The sequence below is a fragment of the Ambystoma mexicanum genome, chromosome 5q (assembly GCF_040938575.1).
Source record: "Ambystoma mexicanum isolate Mex_15411 chromosome 5q, UKY_AmexF1_1, whole genome shotgun sequence".
In the NCBI taxonomy this organism is placed as follows: Eukaryota; Metazoa; Chordata; class Amphibia; order Caudata; family Ambystomatidae; genus Ambystoma; species Ambystoma mexicanum.
In genome coordinates this window covers 38421561-38449495 of record NC_090933.1, presented here as the reverse complement: position 1 = coordinate 38449495, position 27935 = coordinate 38421561, and the positions used below count along the sequence as shown (strand labels likewise).

At 48.4% G+C, this 27935-nt stretch overlaps 1 protein-coding gene across 6 annotated transcripts in view; it reads right to left on the bottom strand.

Moving 5' to 3' along the window:
- EXOC3 (exocyst complex component 3) overlaps nucleotides 1-27935 on the bottom strand; it is a 1019937-nt gene that overhangs the window by 24226 nt on the left and 967776 nt on the right. For all 6 annotated transcript variants that reach the window (XM_069620467.1, XM_069620465.1, XM_069620469.1 and 3 more), the window contains one exon: nucleotides 23283-23410. In XM_069620467.1, the coding sequence (XP_069476568.1) occupies nucleotides 23283-23410 (128 nt within the window). The remainder of the gene's footprint in view (nucleotides 1-23282; nucleotides 23411-27935) is intronic.

The window sequence follows — 27935 nt, the reverse complement described above, 5'->3', positions numbered from 1 at the left end:
GCCTATTCGCGAAACTTCATAGCGTGTGCAGGGGTTTTGTGTGGGGCAGCTCTAGGAATAGGGTTGCTCTGTGGAAGCTCCAGAACCCATGTGACAGGGGGGGTAGGCCTGCCTAATTTTGAACTCTATTACCTGGTGGGGCAGCTGCAGTACGTGGCCAGGTGGCTCTCGGCTGAAGACTCGGCGGAAGCCAGGCTCCTGCGTGGAGACACAGCCCCATACTTTCTGATGGAAGTGGTGTGGTGTGGTTGTGCAGAGACAAACTGGTGGGCAAGGGGCGGCAACTGAGGCTGGGCTGGGAGATCTGGCACAGGACATGGAAGATTGGGGGGGACTCAGAGCCGTACTCCCAGCAGGCCCCTTTGGCGGCGCTGTGCGGGAGCGACCCTCAACTACTTGAATCGGTCCGCAGATACTGGGAACAGGTAGGCTTAGCCACCCTCGGGGACATATGGCAGGAAGGGGAGACAGTGGACTTTCAGAGGTTGCAGGAAGAGACGGGAGTACATGGTGGCCAATATATAACCTACACTAGGCTTGTGAGAAAGACTAGAGAAAGATGGCCTGAGACAGTGCTAGCGGAAGACCCAGATGCCTCCCTGGAAACCATGTATGATGTATCAGAGGACGGGCACGAAATATCGAGGATATATGAGCTCCTGCGAGTAAGGGCAGGGAAGGAGTTGCTCCAATTGAGACAAGATTGGGAGGAGGAGGTGGGAGGACCCATGATAGATGGGCAGTGGGAACGGGCCCAGAGGTACCAAAAAAAGGTGTCCCGAAACGCGAGATTCCAACAACTTCAATTGTATGTTACCCACAGGGCTTATTTAACCCCCGGGAAGATTGCAAAGTTTGGGGGACGAGCTACGCAGCAATGCCCCAGGTGTGGAGAGGTGCTACACATGTTTTGGGCTTGCCCGGAGGTGCATAGATTTTGGGACGAGGTCAAGACGAAACTGTCTGGTGGGGGGGGTGGTGCTGGATGTGGAATCGGCCTGGGCATGCATGCTTGGGCTTTTTCCTAGACCCCGGCATTTGAAACACATAAGCAAGATGAAGGACCTAGCTTATGTTTTGGCCAAACGTAGGATTGCCATGGGCTGGAAGGCGGCCCACAGACCTAGGGTGGAGTTATGGTGGACGGACCTCTTGAGGTGGGCGGAAGCTGAATCTGTAGTCTGGTTTGAAGCGGTCACCAGGGGGGGCGAGGAGGAAGTAGGGCCCTTGCTGGCCTGGCGGCAACTGGTGGCCTCGTTGGCAAACCCTCACCAGGGTGACAACGAAACAGAGGACCCGGATGATGACTGCCTAAGTATTGTGCTACCCAATGATGCTCCCGTAAACGACATGTGAGAACCGGCTCTAGTTTAAGGGGGGAGGGGGGAGTTTTGATGAAAATGTGCTGGAATATGATGCTTTCTATGTTTCGAAACAGTTGTCGTGTGTTTGTTTGATTTTAAAAAAAAACATAAAAACATTTAAAAAAAATTCAAAAAAAGGATTTGCGCATGCTATCTGGCTGGTGGCCCATTTCAAACGGCCCCTGATACACCTCCAGTAATTTGGTGGTTAGGTAGCCCCTTGAGTCCCGGGGTCTTGGACGTTGGGGGGCTGTCTATGACCACCTCCATTTCCTCTACCGTTAAGGGGGCCTCCAGCATCTGTGCATGTTCCAAGTCCAGCTTAGGGAGGTCAATCTGGTCTAATGCATCTGCAATATCTGAATTATGTGCCTCGTGAGTGCTAGAGTATAGATTCTCATAGAATTCTGAAAAAACTTTATTTATACCCGCTTGGGTCCTCAGTTCTTCCCATCTTTATTATTGATCACGCTGATCGGGACTTTCCTAACCTCCTGTTTGGTTAGCCAGGCTAGGAGCCTCCGGGGTTATCCCCTTCGGCATGTAGACTCTGCGTATATTTTGCATTGTTTAAATTCCCCAGTTTCTCCCAGGTTGCTTAGCACTGTATCCTGAGGGATACCAATTCAGGTGGGTCCTCCCCCTGCGTGCCGCCTGTGATTCCATCCTCTCTATTTATCGTTCTATTTCCCCATGTTCTGTCATGACCCTCCCTTTGAGCCCCGCGGTCTTCCCAATTGCTGCGCCTCGGACTACTACCTTAAAGGTGTCCCACACCATTGCCGATCTAGCTACGCAGCCAGTGTTGAGGTGGAAGTATTCATCTATTGTGTCCTGTAGATGCACCTGGACCTCCCCTTCCAACACGGTCTCTGCTCTAAGCCTCCATGTGGATATAGGGGACCTCCTGTGTGTGTGCACCAATGTTGCCATCACCGGGGTGTGATCGGAGCGTGTTCTTGCTCTGTGGTGCATGCTAGTAAATTCCCCTGGTGTCTTACTACCTGTAAAAAGATAGTCTATTTGTGTAAACGTACCATGCGGGACGCTGTAATAGGTGTAACCACGTGTGTCTGGATGCAGCTTCCTCCAGATGTCCTCCAGCTGCTCCAAAATTCTCTGGCGTGCTTTCGCCGTGGAGCCGGCTTGTGGTGAATCGTCTAGGAGCGGGTCCAAAGCACAGTTGAAATCACCTGCCCAAATGAGCGCTGCCTCCCTATACGGGGCTAGCCATGGTGCCAGCTTCTGGAAGAAAGTTGATGCATCCTGGTTCGGGCGTATGTGTTGATCAAGCACACCACCTTATCTTCCAGCATCCCATGCACCAGCACCCACCTGCCTTCTTTGTCCTGTTCCTGGGTTAGCAGCTGGAATGGGACCCTGGGAGCTATCCACGTTAGGACCCCTCTGGCATAGGTGGAGTAGGTCAAGCTAAACATTTGTCCACCCCACTTGGTCGCTATCTTAGATTGCTTGTGTTTTGTCAAGTGGATTTCTTGCAGCAACGCTATTTTTACCCTTGATTTATTCCGTCAGTTATGCACCTGCAGCCTCTTGACATATGCATTCAGCCCTTGGACATTCCAGGTCGCTATCGTGAGTTCTTATCATTTTGGCTTGTGTGGGCCCGTCCATTCCCATGGGCTACATCCTGGTCTCCTGGCCTTCGTCTCGGCCGCCTTTCTTTATGATGGGCATCGTGCTTGCTGTGTTATTGGGTCCCCGAATGTCCCTATTCCCTTCATGTCTTGTGGGTCCAGTGATTTGCTCTGGTTGGGTAGTGTAATGCACAGCGCTCGCCTTCTTACCCTTGTGGTCCTTCTGTAGGTTGCGCCGCCGTTGCGTCTTGTCCGTATGAAAGTCCTCCCCTTCTTGTGCTGAACAAAAAACATAGACTGAACGAACGCCCAGCCACCCTCCCCCTGCTCAGGCACCGCTGCTTCTCTTGCACTGCCCCTCTAAGTGGGGCAGGCCTGCCGCAGCGCGATGCCTTAAAACTGGCATCTGAACTTGTGAAACCAAATGGGGTTCCGTGTCCTGTGGTCTTCTGCGGCTGAACTAAAGTTTGTTGCTCCTTTATTTATATTACTGCTGGCATACGTCACATTAATGGTGCCTTAATGTTCTTTTCCAGTGTTGGGTTTGCACATGTTACTGCTGGGGAGGATTCTCATTATTATTAGCATTTCTGGCTCTTAGTTGGGGGATGCCATGTTGATCATCCATGCGTGGGCCTCCTCCGTCGTGTCAAAGAAGTACGATATGCCTTTCCGTATCACCTTCGGCTTGGCAGGGTATAGCAGCATGTAACGTATGTTTGCTACCCTAAGGCGTTCTTTGGTCGAGCCAAAGCGCGCTCGCCGTTTCTGGACCAGAACCGTGTAGTCTGGGTAGATAGTTATTCTGGAGGAGTTCCTGGTTATCACCCCCCATTCCCTTGAGAACGATAGTATTTTCTCCCAGTATTTAAAGTTCATGATCTTGGCGATCTTTGATCTTGGGGGAGCTCCCGGTTGTGGTTTCCTGGTCAGAGCCATGTGGGCTCTCTCCACCGCAAAGGCTTGGGACAGGACCCCTGCTCCAATCTCCTGCAGCAGCAGATTTTCAACATAGTTTGTGGGGTCCTTGCCTTCCTCTCCTTCTGGCAGTCCAACAATCCGAACGTTATTGTTCCGAGCCCTTCCTTCTGCATCCTCCACCCTGTGTTGAAGGATTTTGACCCTTTGCAATACGTTCGACATTTGGGACTGGTTGGTGGCTATATCAGTGGTGTTGTTCTGTACTTGCTGTTCCGCAGTGCTCACTCGGTCTGCCAGGGTCCTGACATCTTGTCGGCCCATATCCACCATCACTGTATCTAACTTGTTTTCCAGTGACGCCTTGAAGGCCGCTATAGCCTCCAGTATGGGGCCATCTCCTCTGTTTCCTTCATGTTGTTCAGAGGTGCTTGCAGCCATGTTTGCATCTGACACAGTGGGTTGGCTTTTGTCGTGCTTCTTGGCAAAGGATTCCATGCTGGTCTGTCTGCCTCTAGCACCTTTTGATTTATTTGTCATCCCTGTTCTCGTGGCGTTCAGCCGGCCTCAGTGCCAGGAGCGCAATCCTCTACCCCTGGCAATGTTATCGCTTGTGTGGAGGTATCCTCTTTTCAGAGTTATATGGTGTCCTGCAGGAGTTTGCAGCGTTAGTTTCTGGCTGTTAGTTCTGACTGAGGAGGGTGGTCTTCCCCCTCTAATTTCTCATGGGCCCTGGGGTCCGGTTCTTACGTCGTCACACTGTTTTCCTGCTGCACCCCGAGGTCTACTGGGGATTCGTTTTGCATGGTGCTTACTAGTCATGGCTTAATGTCCTCCGTAGCAGAGGTTCTCCCTCAGAGTGGGGCGTTCGTCCCTTTCGCATTGGTTGCACCTCCTGGCTGGTGAACTTATCAGGTGCCCTCGTGTTATGCCTCCTACCCCTCCTGTAGAGGTTGGAGGGCTTAGCGCTGTTCCAGCAGTCTCCTCTCGGCCCCTCCCGATGGATCAATCTGCGCTGTATTGGCTCATGGGAGTGGACTTGTACTTTCTTACATGCTGGGGCTACAGGCGTTGTCGCTGTCGTGGTATGGACCTGGATTGTGGTCTCCCACGTATCAGCTATTTTGTCATGGAAGCGGACTTGCTATCTTCCCACGTGCTGGGGCTGCGGGCGCTGACGCTGTCGTGGCATGGACATGGATTCTGGTCTCCCATGTATCAGCTTTATAATGCACACATTTTACTCACATCCACTCTTGTCCGGGGACAGGTGTCTTCTCCCTGTCTTGACTGGCCCCCTGGTGGCATGCGCCCCAGCCACTCAATGGGCCGTGTTAGTGTGTCTCTCACCGTGGGGGTTCCTCACTCTTCTCAACCACTTATCACGGTGGGAATCAGCACTTGTCCGGACTGCACTGATTTGCCATAGGGCTCTCTGTGGGCAGGTGGCAGTATCTGGCGCTCCTGTATAATGTCCCTGCCGTGTCTGAGCGGCCTTAGGGGCACTGAATAGTCTTAGCGGTGGATCCTGGGCTCAACCCAGTAGACCCAGATATCCGAATCGGCATCCCCGCCAGTGTTCTATAGGTGTGGGCTGCAGCCTCCCTCTTCACAGAATGACCCCAGAGTGCTCTAAATGCTGAGTCCTCCCACTCGGCGGGCCTCAGCCTTGCCCTTACTTCCCCCTCTGCCAAAGTCCTGCTCACCTACGTGTGGGCCTGCGCGGTCCACGCGGGTCCAGCCGTTCCTTGTTCCCCTCGTCGCCACTGAGGTCCAGGTGGGCGTCTCTCCTTGCCACCTTGCGGAGAGGTAGTGGATGTAGGCTTCAGCGTGGCACAGGCAGGTGGGCCCGAAACCTCCTGGTTCTGCTGGGGTGCTTGGCGGGCCGACTGGGACATCCGCTCCCGCCGCATGCTGTGGGGAGTGGGCACCGTCTCACCCATGTGCGGCACCGCCCAGAGGGGCCCTGCTCTGCTTCCACCACCGGGAGGGGGAGGGAGATGATGCTGTTCGCTGCTGAGGCGCTCTGGTCCTGTGATGCAGCCAAGGGGATCCGGTCTGGTGATGTTCCCCACAGGGGGGATGGCTTTGCGGGCTCCTGGGGGTCCTTGCCTCTCCTCGATCCGGTGAGGGCACCCGAGGTGCTGTCCTTACAGGTGGAGGGGTCGCCTGCTACTCCGGCGCTCCCGGGGCTGTTGGTTTGCATCTCTAGCCCTGGCCCCACTTTCAGTGTCACAGCAACTAGTGCACTGCCACAGCCAGGTTCCCTCCAGGTGTCCTGTGCCCCCCACGTCCTCTGGGCGGGCCTGTTCCTCCTCAGCTCCTGGAGTCCCGTCTTCGCACCCCCACTCCCAGTGCTCTATCTGAGCACCGCCTGTGGTGTGGCTGCCTCCGTCAGTCAGATCTCAATGACCGTTGTCTTGCCTGGCCGTCCTCCGCAGCACAAGTTCCCTCAGCGAGCCGCGCTGCCTTCGCCCGCCATTTTGGTTCTGGCGACGGGGAACTTCTCTGTCCTTTTGGGCTTGTTCTCCCTGCCGATTTGCCACAAGACTTTCCCCAGTGATGCAGGGAGCCTTCAGAAACCTTCTTGTTGTGTTTTCAGGGCGTCAATATAGCAAATCTAGCCAGCCTGTCGGATTTGCATTCAGTATCATGCAGAGCTCTGAATCCCTGCTCTCTACCGCATGGCCGCCACGCCACGCCCCAGAAAGACCACAATCATGTCGAAGCACCAAAAAAAACCACAAAAGAATGCTTACATAGCCACCCTGTTACAGCATCTGGAAAAGGGCTGCAAAAGTTCAAGCTCATTTCCCAGACCGTCCGAAGAGCAACGGGCCAAGAAGGAAGATATCCAATCCTTCATGAGTGAAATCAAACTGGAATTTAGCAACTGTATAACTGATATCTCGATAAAAATGGACCGTCTGGATCAATGGGTTCTGGAGACAGAACAAAGACTTGGAGAGGTTGAGGACCGAGCAACAGAACACACGACCACAGTGGTGCAGTTGCAACACAGCATTCAGGTCCTGGAGGGGAAAAGTGAAGCCATGGAGAATAAACAAGAAAATATGGAAAACAGAGCCCACAGAAATAACCTATGAATTAAAGGAGTGCCCTCCTCGGTCTCCGATCAAGCTTTGTGTGACTACATAGGGGATCTCTTTCAGACGCCTCTGTCTCACCTCGACAAGTCAATGCTGCTTTTGGACCGTACCCACTGTGAGAAACCAAAGGATGTCTCATCTGCTAGTCCTCAGGGACTTGGCATTCAGGTGGCCAGGACATGGCCATCGCTTTTGGATCCAGTTCCTGGGGGTGGACCAGTGCGGGAGGATCACCTGGGTGAGGGGTGTTCGGGGAGTGGGGATGAGGCAGCCGCTGGTGAGATGCAGTATTACCCCCTTTTTGTTCATCCAACCTATCCTATTTTTTAGGATTCTCTGAGGTCCGACCCCCCCCACCTTTTTTACAGAAACACTGGGTCGAGTAAGAGGGAGACTGAGACTAACAAGACTAAATTTCATACATCGTATTGGACATGTCCCGTTAATCGGGTCAGGCAAGGTCAGGAACTTTACTTTAAGTTCATACACCTGATACCAATTAGCTCTCCTCACACAGATAAAAGGCAGAAGAACCTAGAGACACACTGAGCAAGGCGGAACACAAGTACAAGCAGCACATCCGGGGCAAAGGAAAACCTACTGGAGCAAAGCAACGGTACAAGGGACGAGAACAGTGAGTTAAAAACCCCAAGAGTTCCTTATTGGAGGTTGTGGCCTCCGACAGGCCATGAAAGACACGTGGAGAAGGCCATATCCCACATCAGAAGGCTGCATTGTATTCCAAGGATGCCTGCAACCCTCCCAGGTGAACAGCAGAGTTGGGGAGGCGAGGGCAAGCCTGTGGTACTAACCCTTGACTTGTGAATTGCAAATCATAAAAGCAAGAAAGAAATGCACACAGCCGGTGAGTTGGCAAGCGACCTAAGAGGCCGGTGTGTGTTAAAGTTTGAAGTGGCAACATTGTATTCCAAGTGAAGGGCGCACGCATGTGGTTGAGATGCGAAGAAAGGCAGACCTGTGAATGAATTTTGATGTAAGAACCGCTGTGAAATCAACGATACTGCCGTTTTCATTTTCATAACATTGACAACGTTTGTTCTATACTCACATTTCATGCAACCAAACTGCTTATTTCCTCTCTTATTTTTTCTCAACTTTTCTATTGCTCTACTACACTTTTTAGCCTCCCCTCCTCTCATCTGGCTCCCTTGAAATCTATTTATCATTCTTCTGTTCGTCTACTCTGTCTTCTCTCCTATCGGGATTCTATTTCAGCTTCACTTGCCTCTATTGGCTGGCTACCTTTTCACTCTCAACTTAAATTTAATTTTCTCTGCCTCGTCTTCAAATCTCTCTATGGTTTAGCTCCCGACTATCTTGGTACCCTCCTGTCCTTCTACACCCCTTCTCGTTCTCTTCGTGTCTATTCCAGCTGACTGTTCTCAGTCCACCATGCGCTCAGTCTTATTGCTAATTCCAGCTTTTTGCTCCCCTCCAGTGGAACGCTCTTCCTCTTTCTATCCGGTCTATTACTGTTATTTTCTCTTTTCAAGGTCTCTTTAAGAAAGCATCTTCTTCTCTGTCCTTGACTGTCTGTTTTCAGAATTGATACTTGAATTTTCTCATCATTTCATATTTTTTGTACTGTTATTTACTCTATACAGCGCGTTGGATAACAGAGCTCTATAAATTCGAATAAAATACAAATACTGAGTAACGGAGTAGTTCGGCGAAAGGAAGTAGCCCACTTGAATGTCTCTGTGAAAGGTGCATTGTTTTGTAACAATAAAGCAAATGAACTGCAAAAACAAAATAAGCAAAATTAACTCCTGTAGAAGGGAAGAGTGAAAGTTGAATCTTGAACTTTGAGTCGAAGTGGTCCTGCAGAGGTCTATAAAGAAAGTCACGCATTTTCAAAAGTCTTCAACATCCGAAAGGGGTCTGAGCCTGGCTGAGGGAGGCCCGAAGTGTAAAAAGGTGTGGGAAGGGAGACCCATTGCAAATCTATGTGAACTGTGTTTTGTGAAAGGTCTGAGCCCGACAGACGGGGAACCACATGAATTGTGTTTTGAAAGGTCTGAGCCCGACGAGGGGGACCCACGTGAACTGTGTTTTGAAGAGGTCTAAGCCCGGCAGAGGTGGAATCAACATGAACTTTGTGTTGAAACATTATTTGGAAGTCTGGAAAGAGGGACTTTAACGTGGAACTGTTTATTGTGTGGAAAAGCCAGAGTGTGTCATCGTGCCTACAGGGACCGCCTTACTCCATGTGGTCTAACGTGGGGCGAAGAGCTGATTCAGTTACATTTATTCTTTTGAACACTGATTTTTCCTTTAAATGCATTTACATGTCTCCTTTATACACTTTTTGTACAAGAGATAGGGCAGGCATTAGGCCTTCTTAGCATAGGCCATTTTGATTTGATGGACTCTACTAGGAGTTTATCACTTGATGGTCGAGACTACTCCCATCTTAGTTATAGGGCAAAGTAGGAGTTTTTCCAACCCCAGAAACTTCCATAAAGGTTTTACAAATTGTACCGATTGTGTCAGTATCATACTTGTGATACCATGCCTTCCCTAAACCACATGTAAATAACAAAAAATGACCAATAGATAAATGATAACAGGATGCCGTATATGTATAGTCAAAAAACGTTTATCTCGATTCCAACGGGATAGTTGTTAGTCGTTAGCATGAAACAGGAACTAAACCGAGGCGAATAACTACTCCAAATAAGACTGGGACTGAGCAGCGTTCTCACTGGAATTGAACAGAAACCAACACGGTTTGCTGAGGAGACCTCTCCCTTTGCAATACACTTTATGAGCTCCAACGAAGATGGGATACTAATACCGCAACCACGATCCACGAAAGTGTAACAGGGCTTTGGCCGCGTGAAGAAATATGCCCCAGACTCTGTGAGATGAGACCAAATATCTCATATCGAAATACAGTGAATCATAGTTGGTACATTGTACCGTGATCACGGTATACAACTTGTTGGAGAGCATATTCATTATCTATTGCATCACCATTGTAAATTGCATCCTGTGTGAACCAAAATAGATCACAAGGCCCATTCCATTCCATCATAGAGGAAACAACACTTATTTGTTGTCCTTCGTCCTGAGGAAGGTTGGCTGAATAATCGGGGAAAGATGATCTGCACCCACTAAAATACAACCGAAACACGTGTCGACAAAACATTCACCCCGTATATAGAGATAGAGGGATAAATCTGTAAAACACACATGTTGAAATGTATGAAATGTGTCGTGAATCTTGGCTATGGGTAGAATAGATATCCATGTGAATGTAGGAGTGTTGGTATGAATATGGTACGTATGAGTTAAGAATGAAAATATGAATGGAAAAGAATTATGAAATTGGATTTGTGATCTTTTTTGATGAATTATTTGAATTGTTTAATGAATTGAAATGAATATTTAGTATTGGCAAACATTTTTTGACTATACATATACAGCATCCTGTTATCATTTATCTATTGGTCAATTTTTTGTTATTTACATATACTCTTACTTGATGACCATAGATTTATATGAGGCACCCTTTAAGTTTATTTATCCCCAAACCCCAGACTGCGTACCCGCAAAGACTTGTCAAGATGTAATCATGCAGGTCCACTTCTTTACAGTCAAACATGAGATCCTGTTGACAAGCTGCACACAAGGAGAATTGACTTATCACAGGGCTTCTTTGCAAATCTCCCAAGACCTGGCGACAACAACAGTCCAGAAAAGGTGGTCGCTCAGGCCGATGACATCATTTTTGCAAGATCAAAAGAGCAGATATTGATGGTTGTTCCACTCGACACTACAGTTCATACTTGAAGGCATGACTCGGACCATTAGCTCCCCGGAGGAAGCTGAAATAATCTTGAGGGATGTACCCCAGGATAAAAATGGTGGCTCTCCGGCAGGGCCTCACATGGCGATGAGAAAGGACGTCTGTAAACCGAGATGCAACACCTGGGCGAAGGTAGCCAAAGGAAGGAAACCCAAAATGTCCCTGCAGCATACCGGAGTCGTCTTTATCAAAGACAGAACGCAAATCTCCTAATTTTAAACCGCTCTGTGAGTAAACCGGCAATGCGCTTAAAAGAAACCTTACTGAGACTTTGGTTTCACATGGTCCATGCCTCGCCATGAGTGCTGTGTTTCTTGGAGGGCAATGGGGCGAATTGCCCAATCTTTGGTTTATTTTACAGTTACAGGTTACGGTTTGGTTTAAAAAGTTAGAGTCCTGGTTGCTACATGGAGTTAAAGCTACGATCAATCTGGATGCAGAGTGAAGCACACCTGGTTCCTCCCTCCACCTCGGTAGATGTGGACTCTCAAATGGTGCCCACAGCCCACTAAAAACTGAAATTTGTGTCACTTAACGTGAAAGGCCTGAACTCTCCACTGAAGCATAAATCGACTTAACGCCTGAAAGTCCTGAACGGTTCGGTGATATTTCTGCAAGACTCATTTGATTCCAGCTGACTTCACCCCCTATGGAACAAAATCTTTCCGAAGCAATTCCTACCATCTGGTGGTTTGAAAAAAGGATGCACAGCAATTTTTCTGGCAAGAGGGACTCAGTTCATGGAACTAGAGACTTTATATAATCCGGTAATATAATCCGGAAGGGCACTACACAGGGGTCAAAGGTATGCTCCCATAGAACGGGTTATAATCTAATTTCGGTGTATGCTCCCAAAGAGGGACAGGAGGCCTTCTTAGAGGACTTAGAAGCCACACTACACCCCTTTCCAGAGGGTCAAGTAATAATTGGGGGTTGGAGCAGGGACCTCATTTAGGGGTCGCCAGAGGTCGCAAGAGCGACCGCTGCCGATTGGCCAGCGACCTCTGTCAATCTCTTGCGACCTCTGGCATTCATCCAATTAGAGGCGGAGGGGGCGTGGCCACAGCTATGAGCACAGTGCTGCGACGTGCTTGTGGTACTCCATTTTGGCTTTGCAGTTCCATTGCACGTGTTTTTCACCAGAAGAAGAGACCGACGCCGACACTGACACTCGCTCCGCCCGAGAAGGCCAGCTTGAGCTTCTTTCTACCACGTGAGTAGGGTGGCAGTGAGTGCCTGTGTGTGTGTTTTGACTCACTGGTGGGGCTCGAGGTGCATCTGTGTGCCGTGTGAGTGTGTGCTGCCTGCTGCTGGGTTGGTAAGTTGAGCCAGGCCTGTGGCCTGGCTGCTGTTACGGCGTGGGTGTGTGTGGTGCCCTGTGACTGTGCCGGGTCACAGGTGGCCGTGGCCGTGCTGTCATGCCTGCCCTCGGGGCCGCAGTGCCGTGCTGCCAGCAACCTCGGGCTCAGGCAGAGCCAGGTTGGCTCGGTCGGCTGCACCGCTGCGGGGCTCGGGGTGTGTGTGCAGGCCTGGGGCCTTGCTAGCTACGCCTGCTATAAGTATACATTGATTTAGTGCCGCCCGCGATTCTGTCCAGCCCTCTTAAACGGTTTATTAAGAGGGCAGAATCGCGGGCGGCAAAGGCATAACCCCATTGTATTTCATGTAAAGCAAAAATGCATTATTCTGCTTTAAATGAAATACGATGGCGTGGCGTTATGCCTTTGCCACCAGTGATTCTGCCCTCTTAAACGGTTTATTAAGAGGGCAGAATCACGGGCGGCAAAGGCATAACGCCATCGTATTTCATTTAAAGCAGAAATGCATTATTTAAAAAACATGGTTTAACTTAAACCATGTTTTTTAAATAATGCAGTGACCAGACTGCACTTTGCCAGTTAATCCCGTGGCAGTAATACGTGATAATAACATGTGTTATTAGTGTGCTTACCAACATGAGGAAGCTGGCATGAAACTCTATATAGGAACACAAATGGTTATTATTAGTGTTTGCTGGTGATTGGTTATATTCACTGCTGCAGCTGCCTGTACCAGCACAGGTGTGGATGCAGATACAGGTACAAAGGGCTCCTTCTTGATATGATATGGGCATATGGCATTTATAACGCACCTGTACATTCTGCTTTACATGAAATACGATGGCGTGGCATTATGCCTTTGCCACCCGTGATTCTGCCCTCTTAAACGTTTTAATAAGAGGGCAGAATCGCGGGCGGCAAAGGCATAACACCATCGTATTTCATGTAAAGCAGAAATGCATTATTTAAAAAACATGGTTTAACTTAAACCATGTTTTTTAAATAATGCAATAATGCATGGCTCTTGCGATGGGCACACAGTGATAGGCACATGTGGCAGTGCAAAGGGGGGGATGTGTTTTAGAGCACTACATATGGGTTATGTGGGAGAGTACATGAGGCGTATGGGGAGGGGCACATGCATAAGGGCACACCAGGAGAGTGCAGGAGGCACAAGTGAAGGAACAGCAGGAGACGCATATGGGAACTAATAGGAGGCACATGTACATGAGGGCACAGCAGAGGCCCACCTTTGGGTACCACATGGGACACACATGCAGGAATGCACAGGGGGAATGCGTAATGGAGTACAATGATGGTGCCATTGAGGCACACAAAAGGACGGAACGGCATGAGCGCACAGGAGACATGGAAGATAAAGTAAGTACACAGGGAGTGTGCCACAGGGAAAAGGCGTGATAGCACAGCAGACACAGATGTGGCAGAGTACAGCAATCACATGTGAAGTACAATACATGAGGCATACATGGAAGGTTTCAACAATGGAGGTACATGTGGAAGGGCAGGGGAGGCTAGTCTGTGAGCACAGCAGTAGGCACAAGTGAGAGGCCAGCAACATGCTCATAAGTAGAGGGGCAGCAGGAGGGACATGTGGGATTGTGCAGGGGGACCATGTGTGTTCAAGCACAAGAGGACGGGCATGTGGTAGGATACAGATGGAATATGGGGCATGTTCGACATCAGGCACGTGTGAGTGCATACCAGGAGGGTGCAAAGGTCACATGTGGTAAAGTATTGGAGACACATAGGGAGTTTGTCAGAGTATGGACGCAGCAGAGACATGTGTGAGAGTGGATAAGGTGCACATGGGGCTGGCAGCTAAATTGGCTGAAGTAGAAAATTCCAGTACCCCCTACCCCCGCACTGCCCCATCTGATCAGTCGGCAAGTCGGGGGTCCTTCACTGCCTGCTCTAGCAACGCCATGGCCTACCTGTGCGGTCGAGCTCTACCACATAATCTGCATGCTTTTACTGAACGGACCCTTACATCTCATTCTCTTGGAAGATTGGCCCCTCCACCACTTTCCCTCCACCAGTAAGTGCTCCACAGGGGTCTGACTGTGGCTCTCTCCTCTTCACATTCTACATATCCACTCACAGAAAAGCCCCCTCATCCTATGTCTTCTCTTATCCAAGGCCGGCCTTAGTGGCGGCAGAGCCCCAGGCAGCAAAATAAGAATATGGCTCCCCACCCCTCTGTGTGCCCCATGTCATGAGGGGGTGGGAGGGCACCACATTTTTTAATAGGCGCAGATGTGAAAGCATCAGCACCCTGCCGTGCCTTCTCCCACCACACCACACCAGGTCGGGGGAGCCCTTGAAAGACTCCGCTGAGCTGGCGTGGCGGGGGACAAAGAGCGCCCCGGGCGGCCCTGCCCTAAGGCCGGCCCTGCTCCTATCACTTGTTTTACTCTTATCTTTCCCTTCGTGCTCCCAATCAAGGTTCACTCTTTTGCACCACTGATCCAGGTTCAAGGGTGTGGGCAGCTAAGGAGCAGGTTGGGGTTCAAGCATCACGGTTGGTGAGGAGAAGGCAGAGTGTCCAAGGGTAGTGACAGACATGTCACATTCATGGACACATATCTTATTAAACAAGACCCTTCTTTTAGAAGAGGGTGAAGCACTTCCAAAATCCTCTAGACTTCACTTCACCAGTGTTGCTTCATGTTGTCTTTCTCCCAAGGTGAGCACGTTGCCCCTGAGCTATCCCCTGGATATGAGAGACACTACTCTGCCGAATTTGTTCAATATGTTGATAGCATGGCTTTTGTAGCCTGCCGGTTGTAGAGGGTAATCAAGGTGGTGTAATTGTCCATAAACCATGTTTCAGTTAGCCACAAGAAGTCAATATCAGGCTCCTCCAGTGAGTCATGAATGTTTGTTTGCTGAGTATGCAATTAATATGGTGTGGTGTTGCACAAATGAATGATTCTGGTATTTTGTTATTGTTTTCAGACCTGCATCTTCATGTGGGAGTTCCTTCCTTTCTCGTTCTTAACGCCAGCAAACAGTACCACCACTGAGCAACTGACACCCAGGCTTATCTGTGACCGTTGTGGGAGGTAAATTAACATGAAGCAACATATTGAAAATGTACAGCATATGTTAATGATCTGATCTGTTAGTCCATACCTGTTTATGCATTGCAGCCTTGTCCTAGTTGTTCCAACACTAGAGATTGCTGTCTCTCTTCCATTGAATCAGAGACTACCACAAATTTTACTTCAAAATGTATGACACTGAACGCATGCTTCACTTCAGTTTTTCGGGACCAAGGGGTTTCTTTGTTTAGGGGCAGAGTTTGAACAGGGTGCAACTGTTAATCTCTCAAATCTAAACTATAACCCCGACAGATAGGACTGGCCTAAAAGTAAGCTACAAAAATAAATACTTGAAATCACAGCTTAGGTATGTGCTCCAGATAAGATTTTGAAGTGGGACTATTTTATTTCCTGTTTTGTAAACTTGGAAGTAAAATGATTTTTTGGGAGTAAAAATGTAAATCCAGTTCCCCACGGCAGTATTTATTAACTGAAAAACGGATCGGGTTTTCTAATAATTATGTTGCACCTAATTACTCATACACATTAAAAGATCATGTACATGTCTACCGATCGGGCAGTAATAGTACTTTCTTCCTTTGGAACTACGTGCGCTACCTCTCCAAACATCCATGGAGCTGTGTGCGTGAAAGCAGGGGCTCGGGGTCCACAGTGTTTGTTTCCTATTTTTTTGTTGGGAGTATTTGTAATCTCTGTTTTACTTTTTGGGGAGTATTAGCTTATTTTCAGGGAGTACAGTGATAAAGTTGTAAGCCAAAGCAATACATTTCAGATTTATCTCCCCTTTGGTATGCAGCAGAAGTGGTCCCCCAAAGAAGAGTGAAGAATAAAACAAAGTCGGAAGGACACCCAGGAATCCATCATTTGCTTGAATAATAGCTTCTGATTTAGCAGTACTAAAAGAACGAACATGTCTACACCAACAGGAAAACCCAGGATCCAAAACAGAGGTCAATCCCTGATATTTTTTCTCCAAAACCAGCCCGGCACCAACCGCATCACAGCCAGTTTTCTGTGACCTCAAAACAGTACCTGCCATACTTGCAGCCTCTTCTCTGCCAAACACCTGCAGCTCCACTACCAGAGTTCTGTGTCTTCTTGATCTGTTGCCATTGAACACTCACAGACTTCTCCTCTGGTTTCCGGTCACCTAAGCAACAACCTGCCTTCGAGTCAGAATCTTCACCTTATATGCCACTGAAACAGCAGCACCGGCACGTCTGTCAAGCCACTGTTCTGCTCAGTCTAGTAAGAAACTACATTTTAAGTCTTATGATCAGAGTGAAGGAAGAGCAACTGTTGGGCATTATCCCAAAATCTACATAATAGTACTAATTGTTGGAATGTGTACCATTGTGGAGAGGTGCGGGGTGTGGAGGACAATGAACATGTAGGAACAGAAACCTAGGCATATAAAGAGTGTTGGTGACTGTGGGAGTAATGCAAAATGCAGCCAGGATTTTTTCCCCCATAAAATATGGGGACAGGACTGATGAGGCTTTTGGTACTGAAGCTCGTATCACCCAGTAATGCGCTGTATGCCTTGAGCACATTTAGAACTAATCTTTTGGCAGCCAAAATAACACAAGAAGAAGAATCATTAAAAACTGAGGATGCCATACATGTTTTGTCGTGAAATATTCTCCCTCTCACCTTTTATCCTGGCTTTCCCCTATCCCCATGCCCGCCTATCCGTCCCTGTCCCCCAGGAATGTGATTTTGCTCTGTAGTCCTGTTGAAATAAAAGGGCAGATCCACATAAAAAGGGGATTGGGGTTCATACACTTCACGTGGCAACATGGACCTTGACACTGCTACATATGATGATCCATTCTTGTATGAAATATCACAATACACTGATATCGTAACAATTTTTTTCTTAGTGTTCTGAGGGATAATGCTTTGAGGCCACTTCCGGTGTTGTCATGGTGGGGGTGTGGTCTAATGACATCACTTCATGTGGGGTGTGGTCGAATTGCATCACTTCCTGTGGGGGGCACGGTCAAATGACATCACTTCCTGTGATGTCACTCTTGGGGGCGTGGCACTGTGATGTCACTTCCGCTATCCCTGGCATTTTGGTGAAATGACGTCCCAGAGGTGGAGGGATTTTAACGAGGCCCCCGACCCCTATTTGGATAAATCGCATGACCCCACGTAAAAAGATTTTAAAATGTCTCTGGTTCTACTTTGCCTGTTCAAGTCCTCGGGTGTGGATGACACCTGGAGGGTGCTGCATCCCAGTGAGAAGGATTTCTCCTTTTTTCCTCCATGTACATTGCACTTCCTCCCATATAGACTTACTCCTGGCTACCCCCCAGCTCATGTCATATATTGACAAAGTGACTGTATAGAACCAAGAGTGCTATCAGACCATGCCCCAGTTCTCCTTACTGCCTGGATCTATGACCATACGCCCTCCCACATACCCCAATGGCGTTTATATGACCCAATTCTACATGACATGGCGCTTAGGGACGGGATAACAAAAGCCATTCTGAACTATTTCCGAGCGAACCCCATAGAGCTCACATCGACAGCAATCGCATGGGATGTCAAGAAAGCTGTAATTAAGGGGGAACCTATCGCCCATACAGCTGCCTACCGAGAACGTAAACTAAAGAGGCAGACCCAACTGGAACAGGAGGTAGCAGAAGCTGAAGGTAAACATAAAAAGGGTTGGTCCCCTAAAATCCACCGGTCCTTACAAGTTGCCCGAAACAAACTAGAAGCACTTCATGCTGAAGAAACAGCACAAAAGCCCTACTCGCAATGAACCAGGAATATTATACGAAGGGTAACAAAGCGAACACATTTTTGTCAGAAAACTGGCAAAATCTATACAGCAAAACTTGATAGTGGGCCTACGTGATCCACAGGGGGTAATGCAATATGCGGAAGAACCTAAACTACAGCTAGCAGCGTCCAACCTGATGAAAACCATATCAGCGTCCCCCTGCATTCTGGTGGAGCAGAAGCAATGCATAGAGGAGGCCGCCCTCCCTCACCTCTCTACAGAAGAGATAGTGAGGCCCTAGAAACCCCAATTATGATGGAACAAGTAGATGCAGTGATTAAATCACTGAAGGTTAGGGCCCTGGACACTGATGGGTTTTCCACTAGATTTTACAAACTCTTTTGAGCCCAACTTCTATCTCCGCTTACAGCTCTTTTTAACTCCGTCCGACAAATACAGGCTCCACGACCCCCTCCATACAGGTCTCCTCAACTATCCTATTACTGAAGCTGGGAAAAGACCCCAGAGATTATGCCTCTTACAGGCCGATCTCACTGCTTAACATAGACACTAATATCTACTCCAAAGTATTAGCCAATCGATTAACCAGAGTCCTCCCCAAACTAATTGACTATGACCAAACGGCATTTATCCTGGGCAGAATGACTGGGAACAATATTCGTCGGGCCCTAAACCTGGTGGAAACAGCGACCTTTGAGCACCGCAAGCTGGCACTATTAACGCTAGATTCAACAAAGGCGTCTGACAAGGCTGACTGGGCCTTCATGCGGTTCACTCTTGAGGCTTTTCAATTTGGGCCCTTTTTCCGTAAAATGGTCTTGGCCAATTACAGTGCACCGAAAACCTCCCTGCAGGGTAACCTAGGGCAAACAGCCCCCATATCACTTACATGCGGAACATGACAGGGATGCCCCCTATCCCCTCTACTTTCTGCGCCGATTATGGAACGCCTAGCCCAGAAAATATGCAATAACCCCTCTATCAAAGGGGTCAAAACAGGCCACTCTCAGCATAAGTTATCCCTCTACGCACACAATGTGTTGCTTACATTAACCAACATCCAGTCTTTCCCTACAACAATCCCTTCTGGAACTAAAATCCTTCGGTCGGGCAGCAGATTTCGAAATTAATTATAGCAAATCCGCAGCCCTGGGGGTAGGGCTCACCATTGATGAGATACACTCCCTTCAACCGATTTGCCCAATCAAATGTACAGAAAATCAATAGAATATTACAGAAGTTATATGCAGCTAACTTCCCGCCACTCTTTAAAGAGCTGGAGGCAGACCTGGAAAGGTGGTCGGCCCAAGAGATTTTGCTGATGGGGAGGATTACAGCCATTAAAATGAATGTACTTCCTCAGTTCCTCTATTATTGCTCGACCTTGCCGGTAGGGATCCCACTAAAGCATGGGTGCACAACATACGGCCCGCGGGCCAAGTGCGGCCCGTGATGCTGTTGGATGCGGCCCGGCAGGGTTGAAGACTTTCCTAATGGAAGGCGGCCTGCAAGCAGCAAAGGTCGCCCTCCATTAAGAAAGTCTTCGTTTTCCTTGTGAGTCACGTAGTGTGTGTGTATGCTGCCGAGGGAAGCTGGGGCTCGGTGATCTAATCTGCCCTGGCAGGGGTGCAGAGTATGGGGGGCTGTGGGGCCCTCCCCCCCACGCCCCGGCAGAATGAAGTGGGGGCTGAGCCCCCCCGCACCCTCCCACGGGCCGCACAGAAGAGAGGCAGTATGGATGGCCCTTTGTTCCATCCATACTGTCTCTCTCGGGCGGCCCGGGTAAAAGCCAGGGGAAAAACGATGTTTAAAAATGGAGGGACGGATGCAAAGCAAGAGGCTCTTGTTTTGCATCTGTCCCTCCATTTCTAAAAATCGTTTTGGGTTGGGTATACTTCTACATCTGTGCACCGGGGTGCACAGATGTAGAGGTACACCCAACCCAAAACGATTTGGGCGGTGCCAGAAGCCTCGCCAGCGTTCCAGCACGTCTGGGTAAGTACATGGTGGGGGGGGCTGTATGTTTGTGTGTCTGTCGCGGCTCTGTCCTGACTGTGTTTTTTGTTTTTGTATGTATGTTGAGATGGGGAGGTGGGGGTGTGTGTCGGGTGTGTATGGGTGCGTTTGTATTTGTATGTCTGCATTGTATGTTGAGATGCGGAGGTGGGGGGTGTTGGGTGTGTATGGGTGCGTTTGTATTTGTATGTCTGCATTGTATGTTGAGATGCGGAGGTGGGGGGTGTCAGGTGTGTATGGGTGTGTTTGTATTTGTATGTCTGCAGTGTATGTTGAGATGCGGGGTGGGGTGTGTGTCGGGTCTGCCTGAATGTGTTTGTGTGCAAGTTCAGTGTATGTTGAGATGCGGGGGTGGGGTGTGTGTCGGGTCTGCCTGAATGTTTGTTGTTGTGTGAAAGTGCATGTTGAGATGCGGGTGTGGGGTGTGTGTCGTGTCTGCCTGAATGGTTGTGTTTGTGTGCAAGTTCAGTTTATGTTGAGATGCGGGGGTGGGGTGAGTGTCGGGTCTGCCTGAATGTGTTTGTGTGCAAGTGCAGATTACGTTGAGATGTGGGGGGTGGTGGGGTCTGGTCTGCCTAAATGTGTTTCTGTGCAAGTGCAGTGTATGTTGAGATGCTGGGAGGGTGGGGGTTGGGGGGACGGGGGTGGGGTCGGGTCTACCTGAATGTTTTTTGTTGATGTGGGGGGTCCGGGTCTGTATGCGTGCATGCTTGTGAGTTTGTTTGGTGAGTTGGGGGTGGGGGGTTCGGGTCTGTATGGGTGCATGGTGTATGCTTGTGGGTTGTGTGCTGAGTTGGGGGGGCTCGAGTTTGTATGGGTGCATGGTGTATGCTTGTGGGTTTGTGTGCTGAGTTGGGGGTGGGGGGTTCGGGTCTGTATGGGTGCATGGTGTATGCTTGTGGGTTTGTGTGCTGAGTTGGGGGGCTCGAGTTTGTATGGCTGCATGGTGTATGCTTGTGAGTTTGTGTGCTGAGTTGGGGGGTGGGGGTTCGGGTCTGTATGGGTGCATGGTGTAAACTTGTTAGTTTGTATGCAGGGGTGGGGGGGTGGGGTCTGTATGAGTATGTATGCATGATGCATGCTTGGTGGCATGGGGCATAGTGTTTGCATGAGGGGTGGGTGTCTGGGGGCATAGTGTTTGCATGGGGGGTGGGTGTCATGGGGCATAGTGTTTGGTTGAGGGGTGGGTGTCTTGGGGCATAGTGTTTGCATGAGGGGTGGGTGTCTTGGGGCATAGTGTTTGCATGAGGGGTGGGTGTCTTGGGGCATAGTGTTTGCATGAGGGGTGGGTGTCATGGGGCATAGTGTTTGGTTGAGGGGTGGGTGTCTTGGGGCATAGTGTTTGCATGAGGGGTGGGTGTCATGGGGCATAGTGTTTGGTTGAGGGGTGGGTGTCTTGGGGCATAGTGTTTGCTTGAGGGGTGGGTGTCTTGGGGCATAGTGTTTGCATGAGGGGTCAGTGTCTTGGGGCATAGTGTTTGCATGAGGGGTGGGTGTCTTGGGGCATAGTGTTTGCATGAGGGGTGGGTGTCTTGGGGCATAGTGTTTGCATGAGGGGTCGGTGTCTTGGGGCATAGTGTTTGCATGAGGGGTCGGTGTCTTGGGGCATAGTGCTTGCATGAGGGGTCGGTGTCTTGGGGCATAGTGTTTGCATGAGGGGTCGGTGTCTTGGGGCATAGTGCTTGCATGAGGGGTGGGTGTCTTGGGGCATAGTGTTTGCTTGAGGGGTGGGTGTCTTGGGGCATAGTGTTTGCATGAGGGGTGGGTGTCATGGGGCATAGTGTTTTGGGGTGGGAGCCATGGGGTATAGTGTTTGCATGAGGGGTGGGGGCTATGGGGCATAGTGTTTAATAAAAATTGGGGGTTGAAAAAGCCTCCTGCCACACCACACCCCACCGCGCCTACCGCCTAACCCACATTTACTTTTTGGCCCACTATAGCCATCATGTAAGGTACTTTCGGCCCTCTGTCAAAATCAGTTGTGCACCCCTGCACTAAAGCCTCTCTCTCGTCTGCAACATAAGGTATTACGGTTCATATGGTGGGGAAAGAAAGCTAGGATATCCAAGAAGGTAATGATGGGCAGCGCCCGTGTGGGCGGACTGGGGGTTCCAAATTTGCGCAAGGATTAGGCAGCGGCGCAGACTTTGCACTTCCTAACTTGGCTCACTCCTGCTGCCCCACTGAAATGGGTTGACACTGAACAGGCCAAACTACCACTCCCTCTCTGCCCACTGCCGTATATCCCCTAAACAGCACAAAAGCACTGGCCTTGTCTACTTTCCTTCACAAAAATAACAATAGAAAACAAACTGGGACTGGGTGATGAAACAAAAAGGGATCCTGAGAGGTATAGGCCCATATACTCTGATTTTTTACAACCCTTCCTTTACCCCAGGCATGCAGCCTAGAGACTTTGGGAACTGGACATGAGGGGGTTTACAAATCCTATCACAATTGTTTCAAAACGGTCAGCCCGCACCTTCAAAAACTGGAAGGTGGTATTTCATTTGGCCGAAACTGATCGATTTTCCAATGCCCAACTCCATCACTGGATTACATACCCACTGATCCAACAAGGGGGCACACACAACCTCGGTCCCAGGGCTCACAGGGGGAAACATTTCTAGACTATACAAACTCTTGTAAGATTACATGCTAACCAGCACACCTAAATATAGGACTCAATGGGAGAGGGACCTCGGCCAGCCGATGAGGACCAAAGCTGGGTCGTATTTGGATCAGGAACTATTCCTCTTCTAGATGCGTCACAAACAATGAATGTGCCCTTAAACTTTTATTTCGTCTGTACTATCCACCAGTAATGCTACATCACTTTCAGAACTTATTTGATCCAGCGTGTTGGATTGCCCCTTGTTGGTTCCTTCTGGGAAAGGGTACATACTGTAATCGAGGCCATTCCCCAAATCAAACTCCCAATGAGGCCTGAAGTAATTCTGCTGGGGGCATCAGTTCAGGGGGTTTGCCCTAAATCTGGGGTGCCAATTGGTTGCAAACAAGCAGAAATGCTGGAAAAAAAGGAGAATAATTAAATCTAAACTTTGAGTCAAGGAACTCCTTTGTACAGCGACTCACTTGCTGCTCCAGTCTATTCCAATTTTGATACCTGACCTGATAAAAGGGGGCCCTTGCTTTTGAAAACTTGATCTAAGTGTACCTTATTACTGTACTAGAGAGTTTATAGACATTGTATTGTATTCTATGTTTCAACATTATTAGCCCCCAGAGACAGAGCCTAATGGTGAGGCATCTGTGAGCATTACCTGATATCTGGATATTTGCTGACAAGCGTTGATACTTCCAGGTAAAGAAGTGATGGATCAGTGAGCTTCAGAACTTCAGCGATAGAAGCGATTGTGTCACAGAGCCTATCTGTGTCTTCATCAAATCCCTATCGAAAAGAAGGCAAACAATGAATGTTTTGTTTAATGACAACACTCTTGCTCTCAGAAATGGGGGTTCATTGGCACAGTAATCCTTCAATAGATCAGTTTTCCAAAGTTGTACCTTAAAAGCTCAATATCATTATGAAATATGTTAGTGTAAGAGATGGCACATGACATACTGAGATACAATGCCAGTGGGAAACTTGGCAAAATATTTCTGAGTTAAGATTCCAATAGATAGGGAGCATATTAGGTACAGCTACCGTTTTAATAATAGGTTACATTGTAAATTAAATTCTGAATGAAAGCTGCGGAAATTAACCTAAATAAGCTGTTAAAATGGATTTTCAGAATCAGCCCTGTGGACAGATTCCGAGAGGCCACCCTATTCTGATGAAAAGGGACAAACACTATTATCTAGCCAAACTCTATCCGGGTAGTGTGACTGAAGAGCAATATATATATATTTAGGAGGGTGTGAGAGTGATGAACGGTTCAGTTAAGCATACACAGAGCACTCTTAATAAAAACAAGTTAGGCAGAATGTATAAGATACAGTTATTTATTTAGGCATTAGACAACTCTTATCAATTCAGAACCATAGGTAACACTAAAACATTCACTACCAATATGTACACATTCAGCTTGGTGTGTGTGCAATGCACGTGCGAAAATGAGCTAAAACATGGTGCCTGTGCGCTGCTATTTTGGACATTCACTTCCAAACCGCAATGAAAGTCTACGTTTCTGTGAGCTCAGTTAGAAGGCAGGCATGAGTTCTGCAATGGTTGCAATATTATATTATGAAGCAGATGAGCTTACTATGAAGTATAGTTGTTGAATTGTTTGCTCAAGGACAAGCCGAGAGGGGAGTCAGAGATGTGCAGGTGCCGGTAAGGGGTGCTGAGAACGAGCGCGTGAGAGACAAGCTGAGTTTTTTCCACTACTCTCTGGATTTTTCCACTCTTTGCCTCACATGCTTGCTGTCTGTTCTTTGGCCAGGGACAGTTTGCAACTTCTGAGGAGCAGGGATTTGTCCCCCTTCAGAAGAGAGGTATCCCGATGATGAGACAGAATTGGAACCTCGTGTGATGAAGTCTTGCTGAAAGGGAGTACGCTCTCCTCCAGACCTCGTTAGTACATGTGATCTCTCTGCCTACCTGCCTCGGGACTGGGTGGTGTTGTCGTGGCTGAGATGAAGTTGTCTCCTGCAACTACACTAACAGTGATGTATATCCTTTGTAGCTATCCTTGTTTGTGTGCTTATGTATTACCAATTGGATTTATCCCATAGTTATCTGTGTGCTCATTGAATATGAATAAAGGAGCCTGTAACAAGCCCATTTTATTTTAACCCTTGATCTAAGTGTGTTTTAGTGCCTTCCTGAGTCCAATAACTTTTGGTCCATGTGATAGGGTGACTACTTCTGAGATTATTACATGTGTCCGAAAAGCAAAACAGTGGGCTATGTTAAGAGCATCAATACTTCACGTTTGAACACATTTAGAAATACATTTCACTCTACAGTAAGAGTAGTAAAGCAAGTGAAAAAAAGAAATTCGACCAGGCAAGTAATCAAGACTATGAGAATCAATACGTTGAGACGGCGTTAGCAAATACCTTATAAAACTTTAGATGTAGGCTCTAACCTTAAAAAGTCTTCCCCTAGCTAGAAAAGAATGGGCCTAGTAACCTTAGAGTCATATGTCAGAATAACAGTCATTTGAGGAGGCTAACAGTCTCTTTAAGAAGTTGAACAAGTGCTGGCTTGATCCAACAAGAAGTTGTAAGTGTTCCTAAGCACAGTTAAAACAAGAGGAAAGGCTTTAAAAGACCATTTCCTATTCCGACTACCTTAGGGTAAAAGGGGAGTATATCAGGTCAGAACACCGCATTCAGGGCAAGAAGGGAGAGATAGGTCTAGGACTTTATGCCCATACAATCCTTTGGAGAAAGGGAAGGCAAAAACAGGTATGCTTACTCACCCCCGTACTCAGATTCACTTACGGATGTTAGGCAAAGTTTGTATACAGTACCCTCTGGGAACACTACACACAACTATGACTACAGGTGTAAGCAAACCAACCTTAGGTATAAGTCTGTACTGCACAGTTTTGGTAGAGTGTTGAGCAGTCAGGCTTATCTCAAGAGGGGAATGTGAGCAGTAATGATGTTACACAGGTTTACAATCACAGGTGTTAAAAAAAAACTCTTATACTCAAGGTTTCTTGGATAAATACTTATTAATGTATTTATTAGTCAGTTATAAAACATTCATTAGAAGGATGCAATCATATAATAACACACAAATATACTTCAATACTTTTCAAGGGGAGTAAAAGGCAAAGATTATCAGAACCTAAAAGACTACAATTATTCTTAGACAGTGCAAGTACTTGAGTTCACCAGAAGAGTCAATTCAATTTAATAGGCTAGGCCAAAGTCAATGGGCTAAAGTCTTGGATAGGATAAAGCGGTTCTGGTAAATAAACGAAAAAGTCTCTACACAAGTTCTTAGAAATAGTTTGTAAAAAGAGGAATCATATGTTGGGTCACTGTTACGCTCACCTGGTATCCACGGGGACGCCACCTAGCCCTGGTTGGATGATTTGCACTCTCGAACCCTCTCCCGGGCCCTTGGTAAGGCCTCTGGTTAAAGATGGGTCTGCAATATAGGAGAGCTGGATTCAATACCAGATTGTCTTTATGTTTTCCCACCTCCCTTGGCCTCAACTCCTTCCTCCCCCTTGGGCCTTCTCCTCACCTTAATATTGTAAGAGGTGGATTCTCCATCCTGCTCCTCGTGGCAGGGGCGCGTAGATGTGGGGGGGCGAGCAGCGACCAAGTTACTTCGCTGGTGCAAGCCCCCCTGTGGGAATCCAGGCCTGCTGCGACTCTGTAGGTTTGCTGCTTTACAATCTTTATATGCAGTTCTTATGTTCCTCTTAATTCGAATAATAATGTCTTGCTTCTTTCCTTTTAGGTATGGAAAGGTATTTTAGTGGTGTCATGCAGTTTGAAGATGATCATGGGCCGGTAGGCGAAAGCGCGGTGTGCGCGATGCTGTCCGGTGAGTAATGTGTGATGTGCGGCACTGTTTCGCCTTTCGTACCTTCAGGTGAGTGGAACTGAAGTCAGCGATGTATTGAAGACAGTATACTGTTCCAGGTACGTTTTGTAGTGTTCTTTCTCTCTCTGCAGGTCCTTGGTTTCAGGTAAGCTGGCATCAAAGAACTGGACACGGTAAGCGTTACGCTGCCCACAGCAGAATAACGCAAAGCATGTTCTGCTGTTTGGGTGTGGTTTAAATAGTCTCAGGTAAAGTAGTCTAGGTAAAATAGTCCCAGGCCTGCCACACCCAAAAGACTAGACTGCATAGCCGAGTTCATTGTAACTGAGCTATGTGTGTGCCTCCATGTTGGCTGAACCCCCCGCAAGTTAAATAGTCCCAAGTAAATAGTCCCATTCTAATGTTGGTCTTCATGATGGTTATGATTTCGCTGTTCCTGGGCCTCAGTCGTGGGGACAAAAGGGAGGATGTCGGGGGACTCCTGCACTGCGCTGGGACGCAACTGGCAAACTTCAATTTCAGTGGCTGTTTCGGGTTTCAGCTACCGCACTGGTAACAACGCCGGTTCTGGCTGTCAATGTGGACTGTCCTTGCTTCTGGGGTCCCACACTCAGCTGAGGGGGGTCAGGCTCGGTTGGTCCGACGTCGTGGGAGTCCGGAGGATCTTCCAAACGCTTTCGGCCAGCTTACAAGTAACTCACACAATCTGCTGTCCCTGGCTATACGGTTTCCTGCAGCACTCTGAGGAAAATGCAATCAGCTCTGAGATGGGTGACCAGGTGTCTTACTTGGGGGTTGATTGGTCCTACCAACACAAAGGGAGAAGTTGTCCTTTGCATGGCTTCTCTGTCGATGCGAACTTGGCGATTCAGACCTGCAGCAGGGCTTCACCGGGCAAACCAACGGTCCAGGAGTTGCAGCAGCCGTCCTCTTCAGGCTCTTCTTCGATTCATTCGTCCAGTGGTGGACCTTGCCTTCCAAGCCAAGAGACTCGCCTTTTATTCAGTTCTCTCCCATTCATTCCAGCCTAGCTGCCACTCACCCAGGAGGGTGGCTGTCCTTGCCGGACAGTCAACCAACCAATCATCAGAGAGTGCATTTGGGTCTCCTAGTAGACTAAGCACAGCGAGTTTCGGGCACCTCCCACACTTCCTGCCTATCCCAGACACTCTGGAGCCAGAGGCGGTCTTCACTCCTGAAGCCCGCCAAAGGCGAATGAACAAAGAGACGAAACCTGGTTTGACGCGCAGAGAAAAACTCTAGAAGGACCTTTCCACAAAGACATGGCAAAAAAAGAAGACCAGGAACCATTTTAGGAACAATGGCGGGCGCCATCTTGAAAAACATGGCTCCCGCGATTCAATGTTACCGGAGCTAAGGATAGTTTGTGGTTGGGAAAAATCATGGTAGTTCGTTGTAAAACCACTGCCACCATCCATTCTGAGAAGAAAGGGTAACA